At 41.8% G+C, this 19,723-nt stretch overlaps 1 protein-coding gene across 3 annotated transcripts in view; it reads left to right on the forward strand.

Annotated features, from left to right (window-relative positions):
• The window catches only part of gabra6b (gamma-aminobutyric acid type A receptor subunit alpha6b), a 32,142-nt gene extending 21,930 nt beyond the window's left edge, over positions 1–10,212 (forward strand). For all 3 annotated transcript variants that reach the window (XM_031826927.1, XM_020485894.2, XM_031826928.1), the window contains one exon: positions 6,344–10,212. In XM_031826927.1, coding sequence (XP_031682787.1) covers positions 6,344–6,356 — 13 coding nt within the window. In that variant the 3' untranslated portion in view covers positions 6,357–10,212. The remainder of the gene's footprint in view (positions 1–6,343) is intronic.
• Positions 10,213–19,723: the final 9,511 nt, after the last annotated feature.

Below are 19,723 nucleotides of genomic sequence, written 5' to 3' on the forward strand. Positions count from 1 at the left end.
AGAGCTGCAAAATCTGGACCCCTACAAATCCACTGGGCTTGTTGACAACCCTCTCGTTCTAAAATTATCCACCGCAATTGTTGCAACCCCTATTACTAGCCTGTTCAACCCCTCTTTCGTATCGTCTGAGATCCCTAAAGACTGGAAAGCTGCCGTGGTCATCCCCCTCTTCAAATTCTAGACCCAAACTGTTAGAGACCTATATCCATCCTGCCCTGTCTTTCTAGTCTTCGAAAGCCAAGTTAACAAACAGACTACTGACCATTTCGAATCCCACCGTACCTTCTCCGGTATGCAATTTGGTTTCCAAGCTGGTCATGGATGCACCTCAGCCATGCTCAAGGTCCTAAACGATATCATAACCACCATCAATAAAATACAGTACTGTGCAGCTGTCTTCATTGACCTGGCCAAGGCTTTCGACTCTGTCAATCACCGCATTCTTATTGGCAGACTCAACATCCTTGGTTTCACAAGTGACTGCCTCGCCTGGTTCACCAACTACTTCTCAGATAGAGTTCAGTGTGTCAAATCGGATGGCATGTTGTCTGGACCTCTGGCAGTCTCTATGGGAGTATCTCCAATCCAAAATTAAATCTAGAATTGGCTTCCTATTTTGGAACAAAGCTTCTCTCACTCAAGCTGCTAAACATACCCTCGTAAAACTGATTATCCTACCGATCCTTGACTTTGGAGATGTCATTTACAAAATAGCCTTCAACATTCTACTCAGCAAATTGGATGTAGTCTATCACAGTGCCATACATTTTATCACCAGAGCCCCATATACTACCCACCACTGCGACCTGTATGCTCTCGTTGTCTGGCCCTCGCCTCATACTCGTCGCCAAACCCGCTGGCTTCAGGTAATCTATAAGTCTTTGCTAGGTAAAACCCCGCCTTATCTCAGCTCACTGGTCACCATAGCAGCACCCACCCGTATCACGCGCTCCAGCAGGTATATTTCACTGGTCATCCCCAAAGCCAAGTCCCCCTCTGACCACCTTTCCTTCCAGTTCTCTGCTGCAAAAATCAAATGAAGCTGGAGACTTATATCTCCCTCAATAACTTTAAGCATCAGCTGTCAAAGCAGCTTACTGATGATCACTGCACGTGTACACAGCCCATCTGTAAATAGCCCACCCAACTACCTCATCCCCATATTGTTATTTATTTTTGCTCTTCTGCACCACAGTATCTATACTTGCACATCATCATCTGCACATCTATCACTCCAGTGTTAATGCTAAATTGTCATTCTTTCACCACTATGGCCGATTTATTGCCTTACCTCCTTACTTCATTTGCACACACTGTATACAGACATTTCAATTGTGTTATTGACTGTACATTTGTTTATCCCATGTGTAACTCTGTCTTGCTGTTTTTGTCGCACTGCTTGGCTTTATCTTGGCCAGTGGTCAAGGTCTATCTGGTTGGTCTGTCTGGTTAAATAAAGGTGAAGAAAAAAGACATTTGAGCCTAGTGTAGCCTAGTGGTTAGAGCATTGGACTAGTAACCGAAAGGTTGCAAGTTCAAATCCCCGAGCTGACAAGGTACAAAATCTGTCGTTCTGCCCTTGAACAGGCAGTTAACCCACTGTTCCTAGGCTGTCATTGAAAATAAGAATTTGTTCTTAACTGACTTGCCTTTTTTTTTTAAAGTCAATTGAATTTACACAATACTCCATAATGCCAAAGTGAAATTATGTTTTTAGAAATGTTTACAAATTAATAAAAAAGGAAAAACTGAAATGTCTTCAGTCAAGTATTCAACCATTTTGTTGTCACAGACCTAAATAAATTCAGAATACAAAATGTGCTTAACAAGTCACATAACAAGTTGCACGGACTCACTCTGTGTTTTTGACATGATTTTTAAATGACTACCCCATCTCTGTACCCCACACACAATTACCTGTAAGGTCCCTCAGTCGAGCAGGGAATTTCAAACACAAAGTCAAGTGGTTAGAGCGTTGGACTAGTGTTAGACTAGACTAGCGTTGGACTAGTAACTGGAAGGTTGTAAGTTCAAACCCCTGAGCTGACAAGGTACAAATCTGTTGTTCTGCCCCTGAACAGGCAGTTAACCCACTGTTCCTAGGCCGTCATTGAAAATAAGAATTTGTTCTTAACTGACTTGCCTAGTTAAATAAAGATAAAATATTTTTATTTTAAAAAGACCAGGGATGTTTTCCAGTGGTTCACAAAGAAGGGCACCTATTAGTAAATGGGTAAAAAAAAAAGATATTGAATATCCCTTTGAGCTGGTGCATTTGTTAATTACACTTTGGATAGTTTATCAATACACCCAGTCACTACAAAGATACAGACGCCCTTCCTAACTCAGTTGCCGGAGATGAAGGAAACCACTCAGGGATTTCACCATGAGGCCAATGGTGATATTAAAACAGTTACAGAGTTTAAAACCTCTTAGATGTAAAGGGACCTGCGTGGTTCTGGTACTGGTTCCGAACAAGTGTTTTGCTTGTAGATCTGTGGACACCATAAATTGAAATGGCTTGCGTTGAGCGATACCCCTGGCTCCCACATGACGTAGGATGTGAAATCTGAAACCACTGGAAGCTGGGATGTCCCTTCTACCATTTAATTTGCTCTCCTGACTGTCCATCAACTTCTGGCTGAACCCTACATCACAGGCACTGACAAACCACATGCCTGCATTCATTATATTGTAGTGCAGCAGGAGAGAGTGGTTTCATCACTATATCACATTCAGAGATCTATTAGCCATTCATCTAAAATAATTAATAGATTTAAATCAAAAACACTTTCTGTTTGTCATAGATGGACAACTATAATATGAGATGAAATACAAGTTCCTAATGAGTTCAGGAACCCAAACTAGAGCTCTGTGAGATGATCACAACGATGGGGTCAGATGTTTTGATCAAGAGAGACCTTTAGAAAATGTGCACATTTGTGTATTTTACAGTTATTAGAAAGGTGCAATCTTATATGCTTTCTAAATTTAGTACAATCAAATTATCCCACAACTATGTTCATTAATGTGATGACAATTATTTTTATCATGTCAATTAACTATGTTTAATTATTACGATGATTAAATTAATCGTCGTAACAATTAACTCATTAGCAATCTTGGGGCACAACGGGAAAAGTGTATTTAACCAAAGATATAAAGATCTCTCACGTTTCAGTCATCAATCAGTCATTATTTAATTGTTATTTATCTTCAGTCTCATTCTGAATGTTGCAAAATCCTTGGATATCTGCACGAACCCTAGCATAAATGATGAATCAGCGATATACAAATTGGCTTAATTATTTATTTACTAAGTAACTAAATAAACACACAAACATAATAGTTTCCACATTGATTGCTACATAAGTCAATGAAAAGTCCCTTATGAACTAACCCGATATGATGGCTTGGTAGACAATGGAAAGGGTGGGGGCAGATAAAGAGCGGGAAAGACAGAATGGACTCACTACATACAGTTGATATAAATGCTAATACTTTGCACCTGAACGGCCTCTCATTCCAAAAGAATTGCAATGTACATATTTACGCTTGTATGTCTTGTCGTCTCTCTCTGTTTAAACCGCCCGGTCCATTTTCTGTGGAGAGTAATTCATCAGAAGTCTCTGGTTGTGTTCCCCAGAAGTCACAATGTCTTTTGTAGCTGGAGCTTCTCAGATTTCTCAGAGTGTCAGTTATAATGGATACGTCAGACGTACCAATGTTCATTTGTTAGGGATATGTTCTTCTCTCGTCTTTGGTCGAGTTTCCTAGATATTTGACATATACAGCTGCATACTGTGAATGTGTAGTCTTTAGTTTTGACATGATTGTTCTTTAAGTACCCACGGTCCCTTCCAAATGTTTGGATTACAGAAATATTGTTTCATTATTCAACCTTTGATGTTACCGTACTGCAACGTCTCTCTCTCTGTGGAAAAAAGGGATTTAACTTCCATATCTGAAAGAGTGGGAGAGAGAGTTTTGCTGCAGGTATTTACGACTGTCGTAAAACTGTGGTGGGAGAGAGAGAGATAGAATAGGGGGATGGGGTGGGATGGGGGGGGGGGGGGTTCTGGTGCCTGTGATCCTCACCCAAAAGGGCGAATATGAAAATATTTCATATTTTCACATTTGTATCATATTTCTACTGTGTACTTGAGCTTGTGTCCTCAAACGGGACTACATCTCAGCAATTTGTATTTTTTTCCAAAATGGAAATTCTCTTTTTGTCCGGAGCTCAACGCGTTATGTTTGGGGCAGATCCAACCCAACACATCATTGAGTGCCACTCTTCGTATTTTAAAACATGTTGGGTATGCTTGTCATCAGCAAGGGAGTTTTTTGGGATAAAAATAAATGGAATAGAGCTAAGCACAGGCAAAATCCTAGAGGCAAAGGTTCCTTCTGCTTTCCAACAGACACTGGGAGACAAATTCACCTTTCAGCAAGACAATTACCTAAAACACAAGACCAAATATTCACTCCAGTACCAAGACAACAGTAAATGTTCCTGAGTGACCTAGTTACAGTTTTGTCTTATATTGGCTTGAACATCTATGGTAAGACTGTCTTGCAATGATCAACAGAGGATAACAGAGGACTTGATCCTGATTCGATAACCCTCACAGCTATTGTCCAGTCACAAAGATGAATGAAATATCGTCACACTTTTTTTTCTCCACAGAACAAGTTGGTATACGGTTGATAAGCAACCATTTTTGTTTTTTCCAAATTAAACCAGTCTTTCAAAAGTTGCAAATGCTAATCTAAATTCTCAAACTATATACATACTGCAATTGCAACCACAAAACCTCTTTGCTTTGATTTTAGGCATCAAAATACAACCATTTCCCTTGCTTACAGTAAAATATTAATGTTATTTCCAACAACCAATGAGCAACCTTGCTGTAAATCCCGCTGCATATTGAATGTTGAGGAGCTTTGGCAATGACATGGAGTGACAAGGAGTGGAATGTTAGCTAAAAATACTGGTACCCAGACTAGACCTGCCTTGTGTGGCTTTTTAATGAATAGGGCCATCTAGGCCAGACATCAAGGAAACACATTTGCTGCAAAGAGCTTCTGTGAGCCCAGTGCTCACTGCACATGTCATGTGGAAGCTAAAGCTAACTATAGGAAATAAGCTTTCTTTATTCCAGACTTGAAAAATAGCTCTTTCCTGGTCTCTCATAAAACAAAACCACAAAATCTCATTTCTAATTAAATTCCTGTTTTCTAGCACAGGCCTTTGCTATAGCTTCAGTTTAATGATCATTAAATTACTGCATCTCAGGCAGATAATATAAGGGGCCAGTAAAACTGTAATCCTCATTTTACATATTTGTCTTTATAGCCCCAGGGGAAAGTATTGACCCTATGTGTGTGTGCGTGCGTGCGCGTGCGTGCGTGCGTTTGTGTGTATTTACGTGCATGTTACATGTGTGTGTATGTGTGTGTGTTTACATGCAAAAGTCTGTGTGTTTATTCAGGCAGAGAAGTGTGAATATTTATAGATCCATGTAACGCTAGCAAATAGTTTGCCATGACTGCTCACTGCGAAAGTCTTCAGGGTTGTCAGGATGAATTCAATTTCCCATCTCTTTTATGAGATATTCCTATTCCATATTCCTTTTAAAAAGGACATCGTGCTTGGCACAGCATCCCCCTATCTTGATTAGTCAGTGGGTTTTCCAAAAAAAGTCATCTAAGACAATACAAAAGGGATCTATTCCTTCCTAGTGCTGTTGTCCACACAGATCAATAGAGTTGTGGTTCTGATTACATTTCACAGACACACACACCCATAGGAAACCGGAAACAGGCATTCCTGACAACACCAAATGCAGTACTACACGGTTGAGGATGGCTGAGCACTCGCTCCGAATAATCCCTCGGTTTGACACATAGACAGAGGAGGCGTAGGTGTCAAATACCTGGCAGACTTTCCCAGGAAAGGAATGAAAGAGGTGGACTAGTTTCGTAAGGTCTTTGTCGACAGCCCATGAGCAAGGGATTGATTCAAACAATAAGGGCCCTGCATGCCAACCCTGGGAGGGAATGAAATTAGAACACCTTCAGTATGGCGGTTCACACTGCTGGCTGGCTGCTGGGCCGTTTGTGTGTGCTAATACACACTCCATCTCCATCCTGCGTTCACAAGATGACAGCAGAGCTTTATTTCTTTTCAAAATGTGTCACATGTTGCCCACAAGCATTCTCCAACCCCCTCAGTACACCCTCTACTACACACACACCCAGCAATGTCTCTGTTAACTGGACTGTAGTTATAACTGCACGCTTCTGGGTTCTTATTTTCTCTCCTTTTTCTTTGTTACAGAGACAGCGTGTGAGCCCCGTCCTGGAGTGAGCCCCCTCACTGATCTCACACGGATGCACACGTGCACACACACACACACACACACACACACAAACAAACACAAGGACACTCACCGTTTGGATAGATGACAGAGAAGCTTGCCAAGGTTTTCTTTTTGATGCTGCCTCTGTACATTGTGTTTTTTGTTTTTTACTTTCAGTGTGTGACTGATTTGAAGTGCTCTGCCAACTGTTGACCTGGGAGCTCAAGTTTTATCATAGCTCATGGGCCAGGGCTCTCAGTCTATTTCAAACAGGTACTCAATCTCTTTCTCTCACACACACCCCTCTGCGTCTTCCCCCTGAAGAGAAACAATGTGCATTGGCACTTCTCTTTCAAGTGTTCTGCCCCTTCCCGGTCCCTGTCTGAAACAGAGGGACTTCCCTAAAAGTAGGGAGTGTCTGCCACAGGACTGGAGGTACCGGAGTCACTTCGTCTGTGTGAAACAATACACGGCCTGGCTGCGTCTACCCTGGACAGTACTGGAAAACACACCTGAGGGGAGTACTGTGCACTGCCTCCATCCACTCTGACTGACTGTCTCCCCCCAATTTAAACTTTGCAATCGCTCTCGGTTTTCGGGTTCATTGGCTTATTTTCACTCCTCTCAAAGAAACATTTCTTTGATGAAGCCAAATCGTCAAAGAGTTGTTCTTGGTTCCTCACATACATTTGAATATTAAGAACTACTCAAAAGACACACACCCAAAGACACACACACATTCACAGGGACAATCTTGTAAGACAGTCAAATCCAAAATAAATGCAAGGATCATCGGTCTCTCCACGTAGGTCAAAGATCAATCACAAGGCCTGTATTTGTTGGCATCCACCAACTCAAACTAAACCCTGGACTAATGAATTCACAATACTCTCTCCTTGCTAACTTTACTTGGCTATGTTTGGCGTATCAGAGAATACAAATATAGTTCCCTGGCAACAGCCCGCCTCTCATTCAATGGATATATTATTTAATGTCAGTGTTGTTGTTTGTTTTAATGTTTTCTATTTTTGCACTTTTATGTAATTGTATCTGTCGTTATTGGACATGAAAGAATGCTAAGGTGGTTTGTGGTTGGCAATTATTCATTAAATGACAGATTTACATTTAATTTAGAACTACATCCTCTCACAAGCAATTATGCACCATGCCAAATGCATTCATTAACTTCGGTCTGGATTTACATATAATTATGCACTATTTCCAATTAAAAGAAAGAGGTAAATTATTAAATCCACAGAGTAGCGCCATCTAAATATATCCCACGTTCATATATGTGTGTGTTTATTGGTTATTCATGACTGTCTTTCCACTGGCTGCCTCTCTCTCTCTCTCTCTGCAACACATACTGCAGCTTCATCAACACACTTATCAGCACCATCAAGCATCTGTTTGACTTTTTTTATTTTATGATAAAGTCCATTAATATTCCTCCGGTCGTTACACCTTTCCGCATTTCTTTCCATGTTCCCCCAGATACTGTAGTGATATTTTTTTTGCGAAGGAAAACTAGATGGACTGCCTTCAAATTGCACCTTCCTTCTCTGCTTTTGATGTGGAGTCTGAGGACACACAACATTTCAGCTCTGACTACACTGGCAGGCCCTGGAAGGGACCTCTTGACAGTTGCCTCTGAATAAGACTGGCTGAACCTAAAGGAAGAGGCAGGAGTGGCTGATGTATAGCTCTGACTGTATAGCCCTATTGAGTTGGTTATTTAGTTGAATTGAATGGAAAAGGAAGATGGAGGGGGCTGTATTGGAGACCTTATTTATTTTCTCCAACCTCAACCTGCCTGCTTATGGAAAACTTACTGGTCTCTATGGGGGACAAGCACTAGCATGACCTGTGACCCTTCAGTGTCCTTGTTAGGGGTTTGGAATGTTGGGTTTTTGTGTATCGAAGACCATGACATCTACCGCCCCCTCAATATCGTATTTCACTACAGGCATGAGTCACATTGATTCCTAACCACTGTTATTCACTAGCTTTTATTCACAGGCTAAGCAAATGTGAAATGTGAAAATGAAGCAGCAATATGGTAACACGTTGGTCTTTGTGCATATGTGAATATTTCATGATTACTGTAGTTATAGATTTATATTTTTATTTTCCTGTCTTAAATATCCTGCTTGATGTATGGCTATTATATTAATTATTTGTACTGATTTGAAATGTATTGCAGCTTTTGTATATACAGTGCCTTGCAGAACATTCAGACCCATTGGATTTCTTCACATTGTATTGTGTTACAAAAGTGGGATTAATATTGGTTTAATTATACTTTTCTTTGTCAGCAATCTGCACAAAATACTATAATGTCAAAGTGAAAGAAGAATTCTAGATGAATAAACATGAAATAACTCAAATATAGTCGTTGCAGAAGCATTCAGCTCCCTGAGTAAATAATTGTTCGATAAACCTTTGACATCGAGGCTTCTTGGGTAAGTCTGTAAGGGCTTTACACACCTGGATTGTGCAATATTTTCCCATTATTATTTTATAAATTCTTCAAGCTCTGTCAAGATGTTGGGGATCATGGTTAGACAGCAATTTTCCAGTTTTGCCTGCTGAAAGGTTGCATTCCTTTCCCAGTCTGGTGTAAAGCAGACTGAAACAGAAGGATTTTGAAACAGGAGGATGTTCCTCTAGGCCTCTGCTTAGCTCTCTCCTCTTTCTTTTTCTCATGATAATAAGGAGGCAGTTACTCAATGATGTGTTGTGTTGGATTGGATTTGCCCCAAACATAAGGCTTTGAATTTAGACCAAAAAAACTATTTTTGAATTTAGACCAAATAAACTATTTTTTTCTCCATTATTACCTTAGTACCTTGTTGCATATGACAGGTAGCCTGGCGAGTAGGAGCGTTGGGCCAGTTACCAACAAGTTGCTGGATCAAATCCCCAAGCTGACAAGATACAAATCTGTCATTTTGCCCCGGAGCAAGGCAGTTAACCCACTGTTCCCTGGGTGCCGATGATTTGGATGTTGATTAAGGCAGCACACCTCTGCACCTCTCTGATTCAGATGGGCTGGGTTAAATGCGGAAGACACAAATTAGTCGAATGCATTCAGTTGTACAACTGACTAGGTATCCCCCCCTTTCCCATGCAAGTTTTGTTTGAATGTTCTGTACTCTTCTTTTCACTTTGTCATTTAGGTCATTATTATGGAGTCACTACAATGTAGATCCATCCCCAGTTTTCTCCCATCAAAGCCATTGAACTCTGTAGCTGTTTTAAAATCACCAATGGCCTCGTGGTAACTTTCCTGAGCAGTTTCATTCCTGTCCTGCAGCTCAATTCTGAAGGACGACTGTATCTTTGATGTGTCTGGGTGGTTTAATACATAATCCACTGCATAATTAACTTGACCATGCTTAAAGAGATATTCAACGTCTGATTTGTTATTGTTACCCATCTACAAATCACTTCCCTTCTTTATGAGGCTTTCAAAAAGCTCCCTGGTCTTTGTAGTTGAATCTCTATCTTAATTTTTTAAAATGTAAATGTTCTTCCACTATGACATTACAGGGTATTTAGTAAAAAATGGCAATTAAATGCATTTTTAATCCCACTTTGTATCACAATAAAATGTGAAGTAATCCAAAGGATCTGAACACTTTTGCAAGGCATTATATATCATTATATTCTCTATTTAGCACATTAAAAGCCACTTGTTTTTATTTTCCCTTGGAGACAGTTTTTATTGCCATAGAAAACAATATTTTGGTGTTTAGACATTCTGTCATTTTACTAACAATCTCCTCAATACTTTCCCTCAGGATTGTGTGTATATTATCATGTTGAATAAAGTTAAAATATGTTTTGAGTGTTTCTTTCCTTGTCAAATGCACAACCCACATCGCAAAACATGATGTATGACATGATGAAACATTCCTTTCAACCAGTCAGATAGAAATGTATTGTACAGTTGTTTATGGGATGGGTAATGTGGCAAGCCAAGAATATGTCCCTTCAGCCCTTTTAGTAGGAATGAAACAAAGTAACCGAACTGGAGATTGAGAAATTGAGATTAACATAAACCAGTGTAGTACATCTCAGGCGTATGTATTTTTCATTCATGAAGGTAGTGTGGCGGGGCTGTTCTTACTGTAAAAGAAGCCCCCGTCTCCTTCTATCTCCTCTGTCCCAACATCCTGAAAGAAGCCGCAGGGCAGAGGAGTGTGAGCGGGTACGAGAGAGAGATTTCCTCATTTCACTTGTCCTCTCGTCCAAACCACAGGACGCCCATGCGCTCCAAAGCACTGGGTCACCCTCCTCTCTGGTCAAAAAAGGGTAGAGTGCCACCTATTGGTGCACTGCCTGTTTCCTCCGACTACACCTCCTCCTCTGCTCTGCACAGGCTCACCATATCCCTTACACACACACAGGTCTTCTCGTAGGCACTACATATGCAGTCGGATGAGGGAATGTCATTTTTGTGTCGGCTTTCTGTTTTTGAGGTGAACTTTTGCTAAAGTAGGGGAACTTTTAGTTGTAAGGAGTGCTGCTGTGCCTTCTGGAGCCACACTGATATGTGTAGGTGGATACAGAGCAAAGAGAGAAGACATGATCATCCCGGACCCCAACCCCAAAAGAAACCCTGACCCCCCCCCACACACACACAGTCAGGCACAGAGGCATAATCAGTGGTGTGGATGGGAGGCAGACTGCTGTTGTGTCTCAGGCTCCATCACATTGAGTATTACGATGTTTTCCACAGGCTTGTCAGAGGGCACCATATTAGGCCCATCGTATTCACTCATATGTCAGACTGTCACATGCAGTTGGATCCATCTGACACTGTCAGAGCTAAAGAGAAGTTGGGAGGGTGAGCCAGCAGAGAATTAGAGAGAAAGATAGGTAGAAAGAGAAGGATGAATGAATAAAAGAAGCATAGATGCAGAACTCCCACTCTCTCATGCCTGAAATGCCAAGCTGGTGCTTGAAAAACATGACTGCAAATCTGCTCAAATAATTAACACAAATAATGTGTGGAGCCTTTGAGACCGATTTTGACTCAGTTGTATTTCAGTCTATTCCAATATATGAAGGAATGACCACTATATCGTCTGTGGATGGATCAACCATTCAATTTCTGCTCAGAGATGCTCAACCTCATGGGTTAATGTCTGCGAAGCTAAATTCTGGCTCTGTCTTTGTTGAAACTGAACTTCCACACACTAAGAGTTGGAGTCGGTGTTGATGTATGTCATCCTAAATCACACATCTTAAATAGGCCAGTCGTGTTCATCACATAGCTGTATGTGCTCTTGCTAAGCTATCAACAATTATAGTCGTGCACGAGTTCCGTTTGATAAGACAAATAATTCCTGTTTTAATGTATTATATAGAACAGCATGTTCTGATTAAAACTCTCACGAGGCACAGTCGAAAATCAACTCAAATCAGTGACAAATGGCCGTGTTCGATGGGCTCCATTGCTTCACACTCCCTTACAGTTATGATGGTAAGAGAAGGGGGAAATTCAGCTGCGGATGGAAGAGGCTGGTGTTCCCACACAGTGATGCCTGATATCAACCCCCCATTACTATATAGTGAGGATAGATATGCTCTGGGGATAAGTCATGCTGTATGCAGAAGACTAGAGGTCCTGTAGAATAAATAGCCTCTGCACTTCTGAACCCACTGAACCTACCAACAGTATTAGCTACCTTGGCCTTATCCTCATTGAGAAATCCTCCCTGTTTTGCTGTTAGAACCAAAATAACCTGGTGGGTGTGTATTTTGGCCTAATTTAAAGTAAACAAAGCCGAGAGAGAGTGTACTGTATCGTAGCCATTGCTCTAAGAAGTATTCTCAGGTAAATGCCTATAAATCCACGAGGGGGCAATTAACCTGGCAGGGTAGAGGTGAGGTACAAGGTGACTCTCCCCCGGGATCTGTCTGTTGTCTCTCGTAGAGGTAATGGGGCTACCATTTTCATAATTGCCTAGCACTTAATACTTGCATAACAAGTGACTGACTATATTAGCTGGTTAAGTTATTATATATTTTCATGAACAATCAAATCCATTTTAGTCAGCAATCAATGTGTCATATGCATGCCTAATGGTCTACCATGTGACCTCTGTTGCTCCAGGACTCTAGGATCCTGCACTGCCATGGGGCCGGTGGAGCGTAGCTCACAGCAGTACCCAGTGGGGATGGGCGCCACACGGCCCCACAGGCTAGATGGTTAGCATTTAGCACCACGTGGCCCTGCAAGCATAGATGGTTAATGTTTAGCATGGAACCACTCTGTATGTGAGGTACTCATACACACATGGTGGGAGGCCTTGCTTTCCAGCTTATGATTAAAAGCTCTTCTCATGCCATGGCAACAGTTGTGCTTTTCTGGGATCCAGAGAGAGAGCTGGATCCAACCAGGCGGCAGTATGCTATATGTTGCCACTCCGATCTTCTCCGCTACGCTGTAGTTAAAGGACAGAAGGGGTGCTTTATGCATCTGGGCCCCCAGGCTCCTTTTAGCATGTGGAGATAATCAAGGGATGACTTGAAGTGATTGGCATTGATGACTCACCGCCAAACCAGGTGTCTTGGCCGGGGGCCTGTGACGAGTATTGGGGGCAACCAGTGTCCTGCAGCAACGAGGGGCTCATTAAAAGCAGATAATTTTATTGATCGCCAGAGCGATTTGATTCGCTGCTGTCCATTCAAGAGGCCTTATCTCTTTTAGGGTCTGTGTTTCTAGGCGGCGATTAAATACAATGAGAGTGCAGTTAATATTGCAGATATACACTGAGTGGACAAAACATTAGGAACACCTGCGCTTTCCATGACGTAGACTGACCAGGTGAATCCAGATGAAAGCTATGATCCCTTATTAATGTAAATTGTTAAATTCACTTCAATCAGCATAGATGAAGAGGAAGAGACAGGTTGAAGAATGATTTTTAAGCCTTGAGACAATTGAGACTTGGAATGTGTAAGTGTGCCATTCAGAGGGCAAGACAAAAGATTTAAGTGTCTTTGAACCGGGTATGGCAGTAAGTGCCAGGCGCACCGGTTTGAGTGTTTTCAAGAGCTGCAACGCTGTTGGTTTTTTCAAGCTCAACAGTTTCCTGTGTGTTTCAAGAATGGTCCACCATCCAAAGGACTTCCAGCCAACTTGACACAACCGTGGGAAGCGTTGAAGTCAACATGGGACAGCATCCCTCTGGAAGGCTTTCAACACCTTGTCGAGTCCATACCCCGAAGAATTGAGGCTGTTCTGAGTGCAAAAGGGAAGGTGGTCCTAATGTTTTATACAGTCAGTGTATATGGGAAGTGAATGTGAAGAAAACCATCATGTTTAGGACCTCCTAACATACATGTAAACTGTACGATTATTGGATCATCCATGCCCCAGTGAAAACGGTGTAGTGCTGCACCTTTTGTTTTGATCCAGCCTCAAACATTTACGCCTCTTTCTCCACTCTCCTCTGACACCATAACTGGGTAGTGAAGTAAAAACAAGGAGAGCTCCCTCTCTCTTAAGATAAAAAGATGGCCTGGGAGGTTAGTGGGGGTAATAGAATAGTCAAACACTTGTGCAATATCCACAAGCAAGCAGTTTACTGGCCCACAAAGCACAGATTATGACTGAATGGCTGCATTCTACGAGTAATCACTCAAACGTAACAATAACTGACGGAGGAGGATAGAATCAAGTTAATGATGTGCTGTAGGTCCAAACAGTATGGAACATGACAGATGGTAGATTGTAGTAGTAGATTACAATAAACATTACATAATTAATGTGGCCACTGGGAGGGTAGATAGATGCTGCACAGATCCAGACAGCAAAGAGTGGTTGACTTGCTTAGATTTTTTTGTTGCTTTCCTTTTACATATCTTAAGTGGAAGATTGATGACCGTTTGAACAGCGTGGACAGAGCCTATACTAATGAGAAGGAGCAGGAGCATCCCCTTGGGTTTAAGGCACGAGTTGGGCGTCGTGGCTAAAGTGTTTGGCGTCTGAACGTTTTTATGGGCAATTTCTCGCTGCAACCTCACCTGATTGCTTTGTGCCGCCCAGTGACGATAATGGAGTGCTTATATAAAGTCTTCCCTGTCTCACTGTTAGGATGTCCGAGGAAGGTCAGTGGAGCGCATGCACAGATTGACCGTTGTGTGGAGGAGGCTGAATGGAAGTAAACTGAAAATGAATCCAGCCATGCAAGCCCTTTTTCCTTGTTGAATAAAATACATTCAATCCCCTCAGTTAAGATTGTGCAGTGCATATTTAAAAAATGCTTCGATATTTATGCATATTAGATATTGTAATATAATATTTATAATATTAACATTGCTGATTACATATACAGTGATTTCAGAAAGTATTCACACTGCTTGAATTTTTTCACAAAAAAAAGCAGGTATTGAATATCCCTTTGAGCATTGTGAAGTTAGTAATTACACTTTGGATGGTGTATCAATATACCCAGTCACTACAATGATACAGGTGTCCTTCCTAACTCAGTTGCTGGAGAGGAAAGAAACCGCTCAGGGATTTTACCATGAGGCCATTGTTGACTTTAAAAGAGTTAGAGAGTTTAACAGCTGTGATAGGAGAAAACTGAGGGTCGATCAACAACAATGTAGTTATTCCACAATACTAACCTAAATGACAGAGTGAAAAGAAGGAAGCCTGTACAGAATAAAAATATTCCAAAACGTGCATCCTGTTTGCAATAAGGCACTAAAGTAAAACTGCAAATTAGCTTTATGTCCCGAATACAAAGTGTTATGTTTGGGGCAAATCCAAGCATTTTATTTGATTTGAAGATATCACTGAGTACCACTCTTCACATTTACAAGCATGGTAGTGGCTTCATCAAGTTATGAGTATGCTTGTCATCGGCAAGGACTAGTGAGTTTTTGGGGGTGGGATAAAAATAAATGGAATAGAGCTAAGGACAGGTAAAATCCAAGAGGAAAACGTGGTTCAGTCTGCTTTCCAACAGACACCGGGAGACAAATTCACTTTTCAGCAGGAAAATAACCTGAAACATAAGGCCATATCGTCACTGGAGTTGCTCACCAAGACAACATTGAATGTTCCTGAGTGCCCTAGTTACAGTTTTGACCTAAATCAGCTTGAAAATCGATGGCAATACTTGGATGGCTATCAGAGCTTGAATAATTAAAAAAATAATGTGTAAATATTATATAATTCAGGTGTGCAAAGCTCTTAGAGACTTACCCAGAAAGACTCACAGTTATAATCGCTGCCAAAGGGGATTCTAACATGTAGTGACTCAGGGGTGTGAATACTTATGTAAATGAGATATTTCTTTACGTCACTTTCAATAAATTTGCTAACATTTATAAAAACATGTTTCACATTATGGGGTTTTGTGTGTTTAGATGGGTGATAAAAAAACTATTTTGAATCCATTTTGAGTTCAGGCTGTAACACAACAAAATGTGGAGTAGGTTAAGGGGTATGAATACTTTCTGAAGGCACTGTAGTAATAAAGTGGTAAGTATTCCAACTTTAGGATATGCAGAGGTTTTTGAGAAACTCATACACCTCTGTTAGCCTCATTGAAGCTACACAACTATTAGATTTTAAACTTAACATGTCACGACAATACAACAGAACAAATTAAGAGGAATGACAATTACTCTAATGTGGGGCAAAGGCCGTCCTTGGGGCCGTATTCGGCCCACGACTTGATTCAATACAGCCCTTGGAATCATACTCAGATCACATAAAGCATTCGCGATAGTAATGTTTTGAAAAAGGTGTTCGTTACACAAATTAAAAGCCCAGTGAATACTCGCCTTTGTAATGATTTAAGTCACACCGCTTGTGGGACATTTATTTTCAAGGCACTTATAAATAACAACTGCATGATGACAGACAGTGACTGACAGGCTGAGAAACACGTCACAGTTACAAATAATAGCTAGCTAGACGTTGCGCAAAAATTCGTTTTTCAAAGATTTAAAGAAAAGCAAAGTAGACAATGAATGTAGGATGTTCAAGAAAAAGTGGCGTCGAAATATTTCTTTATTGAGGTATCAGAGAAACCTGTCCCAACTTGTCCCAACACTTCCAGACGAAGCATGCAGAGAAATATAGGAACATGTTTTATGAGCAGAGGGCATGTGCACCAAAATAGTTGCTTTCTCTGTTGCAAAAGCAGCAAAGACTTTTCACAGAACTGCATTCATCAAATGACGGAATTGTTCTGTCTCACAAAATTGCTAAACATATTAAGCCGTTCGCTGAGGGCGAATTCTTTAAAGAATGTTTAATAGAATGCCTCGCCCCGACAATAAAAAGCTGTTTGAAAGTTTTTCCCTGTCAAGACTAACAGTGACATGGCGTGTTAAGGACATTGCAGAGAATATGGAACAACAGTTGAAAGACAGGGTAAAGGATTTCACCTATTTCTCCTTGGCCCTGTATGAGAGCAATGATGCACGTGACACAGCACAGTTGTTGATATTCTTACGAGGCATAACCCCAGACTTTAAAATTACAGAGGAGCTTGCTTCAGTGCAATCAATGAAGAGCACAACCACAGGAAAACATTTATTGGAGGAGGTTAATAAGTGTGTGGCAAAGCTGGGACTGAGTTTTGAAAAGTTATCCAGTATGACCACTGATGGGTGCCCAAACTTGACAGGAAAAAAACATTGGCCTTTTGAAAGGGATACAAGATCAGGTAGGTGAGCTGAACCCAGATCAGAAATGTATTTTCCTGCATTGAATTATTCATCAGACGGTGCTCTGTAAATGTGTTATAGAAAATGAGCCATGACAAGAACATTGATGTATACGCTGATTCGGTGAGCAAGTTTATTTGCAAGTGCATCGGTGATGATGTATAAACGGTGACTATTAAAACCTTCCCCAACCAGAAACCGTGGATTGATGGAAGCATTCATGCCAAACTGAAAGCGTGAACCACTGCTTTTAATCATGGCACGGCGACCGGAAACATGACCGAATACAAACAGTGTAGCTATTCCCTCCGCAAGGCAATCAAACAAGCTAAGCGTCAGTACAGAGACAAAGTAGAGTCGCAATTCAACGGCTCATACACGAGACGTATGTGGCAGGGTCTATAGTCAATCATGGATTACAGAAAGTAAAACCAGCCCCGTCGCGGACACCGACATCATGCTCCCAGACAAACTAAACAACTTCTTTGTTCGCTTTGAGGACAATACAGTGCCACTGACACGGCCCGCTACCAAAACCTGCGGGCTCTCCTTCACTGCAACCAATGTGAGTAAAACATTTAAACGTGTTAACCCGCACAAGGCTGCCAGCCCAGACGGCATCCCTAGCCGCGTCCTCAGAGCATGCGCAGACCAGCTGGCTGGTGTGTTTACGGACATATTCAATCAATCCCTATCGCAGTCTGATGTTCCTGTTCCCAAGAAAGCTAAGGTAACTGAGCTAAACGACTATCGCCCTGTAGCACTCACTTCCGTCATCATGAAGTGTTTTGAGAGACTAGTCAACGATCATATCACCTCCATCCTACCTGACACAATAGACCCACTCCAATTTGGGTCTCGACCCCGGGTCTCGACCCCACCCTGTGCAACTGGGTCCTGGACTTTCTGATGGGCCGCCCCCAGGTGGTGAGGGTAGGAAACAACATGTCCACCCCACTGATCCTCAACACTGGGGCCCCACAAGGGTGCGTTCTCAGCCCTCTCCTGTACTCCCTGTTCACCCACGACTGCATGACCATGCTCGACTCCAACTCAATCATCAAGTTTGCAGACGACACTACAGTGGTAGGCTTGATTACCAACAACGACGAGATGGTCTACAGGGAGGAGGTGAAGGCCCTCAGAGAGTGGTGTCAGGCAAATAACCTCACACTCAACATCAACAAAACCAAGGAGATGATCGTGGACATCAGGAAACAGCAGAGGGAGCACCCCCCTATCCACATCAATGGGACAGTAGTGGAGAAGGTCAAAACTTTTAAGTTCCTCGGCGCACACATCACGGACAAACTGAAATGGTCCACCCACACAGACAGCGTGGTGAAGAAGAAGCAGAAGTGCCTCTTCACCCTCAGGAGCCTGAAGAAATTTGGCTTGTCACCAAAAATACTCACAAACTTTTACAGATGCACAATCGAGAGCATCCTGTTGGGCTGTATCACCGCCTGGCACAGCAACTGCTCTGCCCTCAACCGTAAAGCTCTCCATAGGGTAGTGAGGTCTGCACAACGCATCACCGGGGGCAAACTACCTGCCCTCCAGGACACCTACAGCACCCGATGTCACAGGAAGGCCAAAAAGGACAACAACCACCCGAACCACTGCCTGTTCACCCCGCTATCATCCAGAAGGCGAGGTCAGTACAGGTGCATCAAAGCTGGGACCGAGAGACTGACAAACAGCTTCTATCTCAACGCCATCAAACTGTTAAACATCCATCACTAACATTGAGTGACTGCTGCCAACATACTGACTCAAATCTCTAGTCATTTAATAATAAAACATTGGATGTAATAAATGTATCACTAGTCACTTTAAACAATGCCACTTTATATAATGTTTACGTACCTTACATTGCTCATCTCAAATGTATATACTGTATTCTATAACATCTACCGCATCTAGCCTATGCCATTTGGGCATCGCTCATCCATATATTTATATGTACATATTCTTATTAATTCCTATACACTTGTGTGTAATAGGAAGTTGTTGTGAAATTGTTAGATTGCTTGTTAGATATTACTACACGGTCGGAACTAGAAGCACAAGTATTTCGCTACACTCAAATTAACATCTGCTAACCATGTGAATGTGAGCAATAAAATGTGATTCGATTTGATTTGTTGTGGATACAGTCACTGAAGTGGTAAACGTCATAAGAGCAAAATCTTTAAACAACAGAGTCGGGTCACGCAGATCTCCTCTACCACACAAACATGAGATTGCTGAGTTTGGGGAAGATGCTTTAATAAAGGGTGTGGGACCTGAAGTCGGAGACTGCTGAGTTTTTGCAAATGAAAGGAAAATATGTGGATTTCCCTCAACTGCAAGATAAAGAATGGTTGGCTAATTTTGCCTTCACCTTGGACATCATGGCCCTCATGAATGACCTGAATTCCAAACTACAAGGGAAGGGTCTTTTTGCACATCAGATGTACAGCCTTGTCAAAGCCTTCAAGGTAAAATGACTCCTCCTGACCCTCCAAGTAGAAGCCAACAATCTCACCCACCTTCCGACACTACTAGTCTGTTGCCTATCGGATGACCAGCGGGAGAAGTATACATCGCTGCTGCATGCTTTGAAAGGTGAGTTCTCGTTGTTTTGAGGATTTCAAAGTGTTGGAAAATGA

This window comes from Oncorhynchus kisutch, linkage group LG6 (assembly GCF_002021735.2).
Source record: "Oncorhynchus kisutch isolate 150728-3 linkage group LG6, Okis_V2, whole genome shotgun sequence".
Taxonomy (NCBI): Eukaryota; Metazoa; Chordata; class Actinopteri; order Salmoniformes; family Salmonidae; genus Oncorhynchus; species Oncorhynchus kisutch.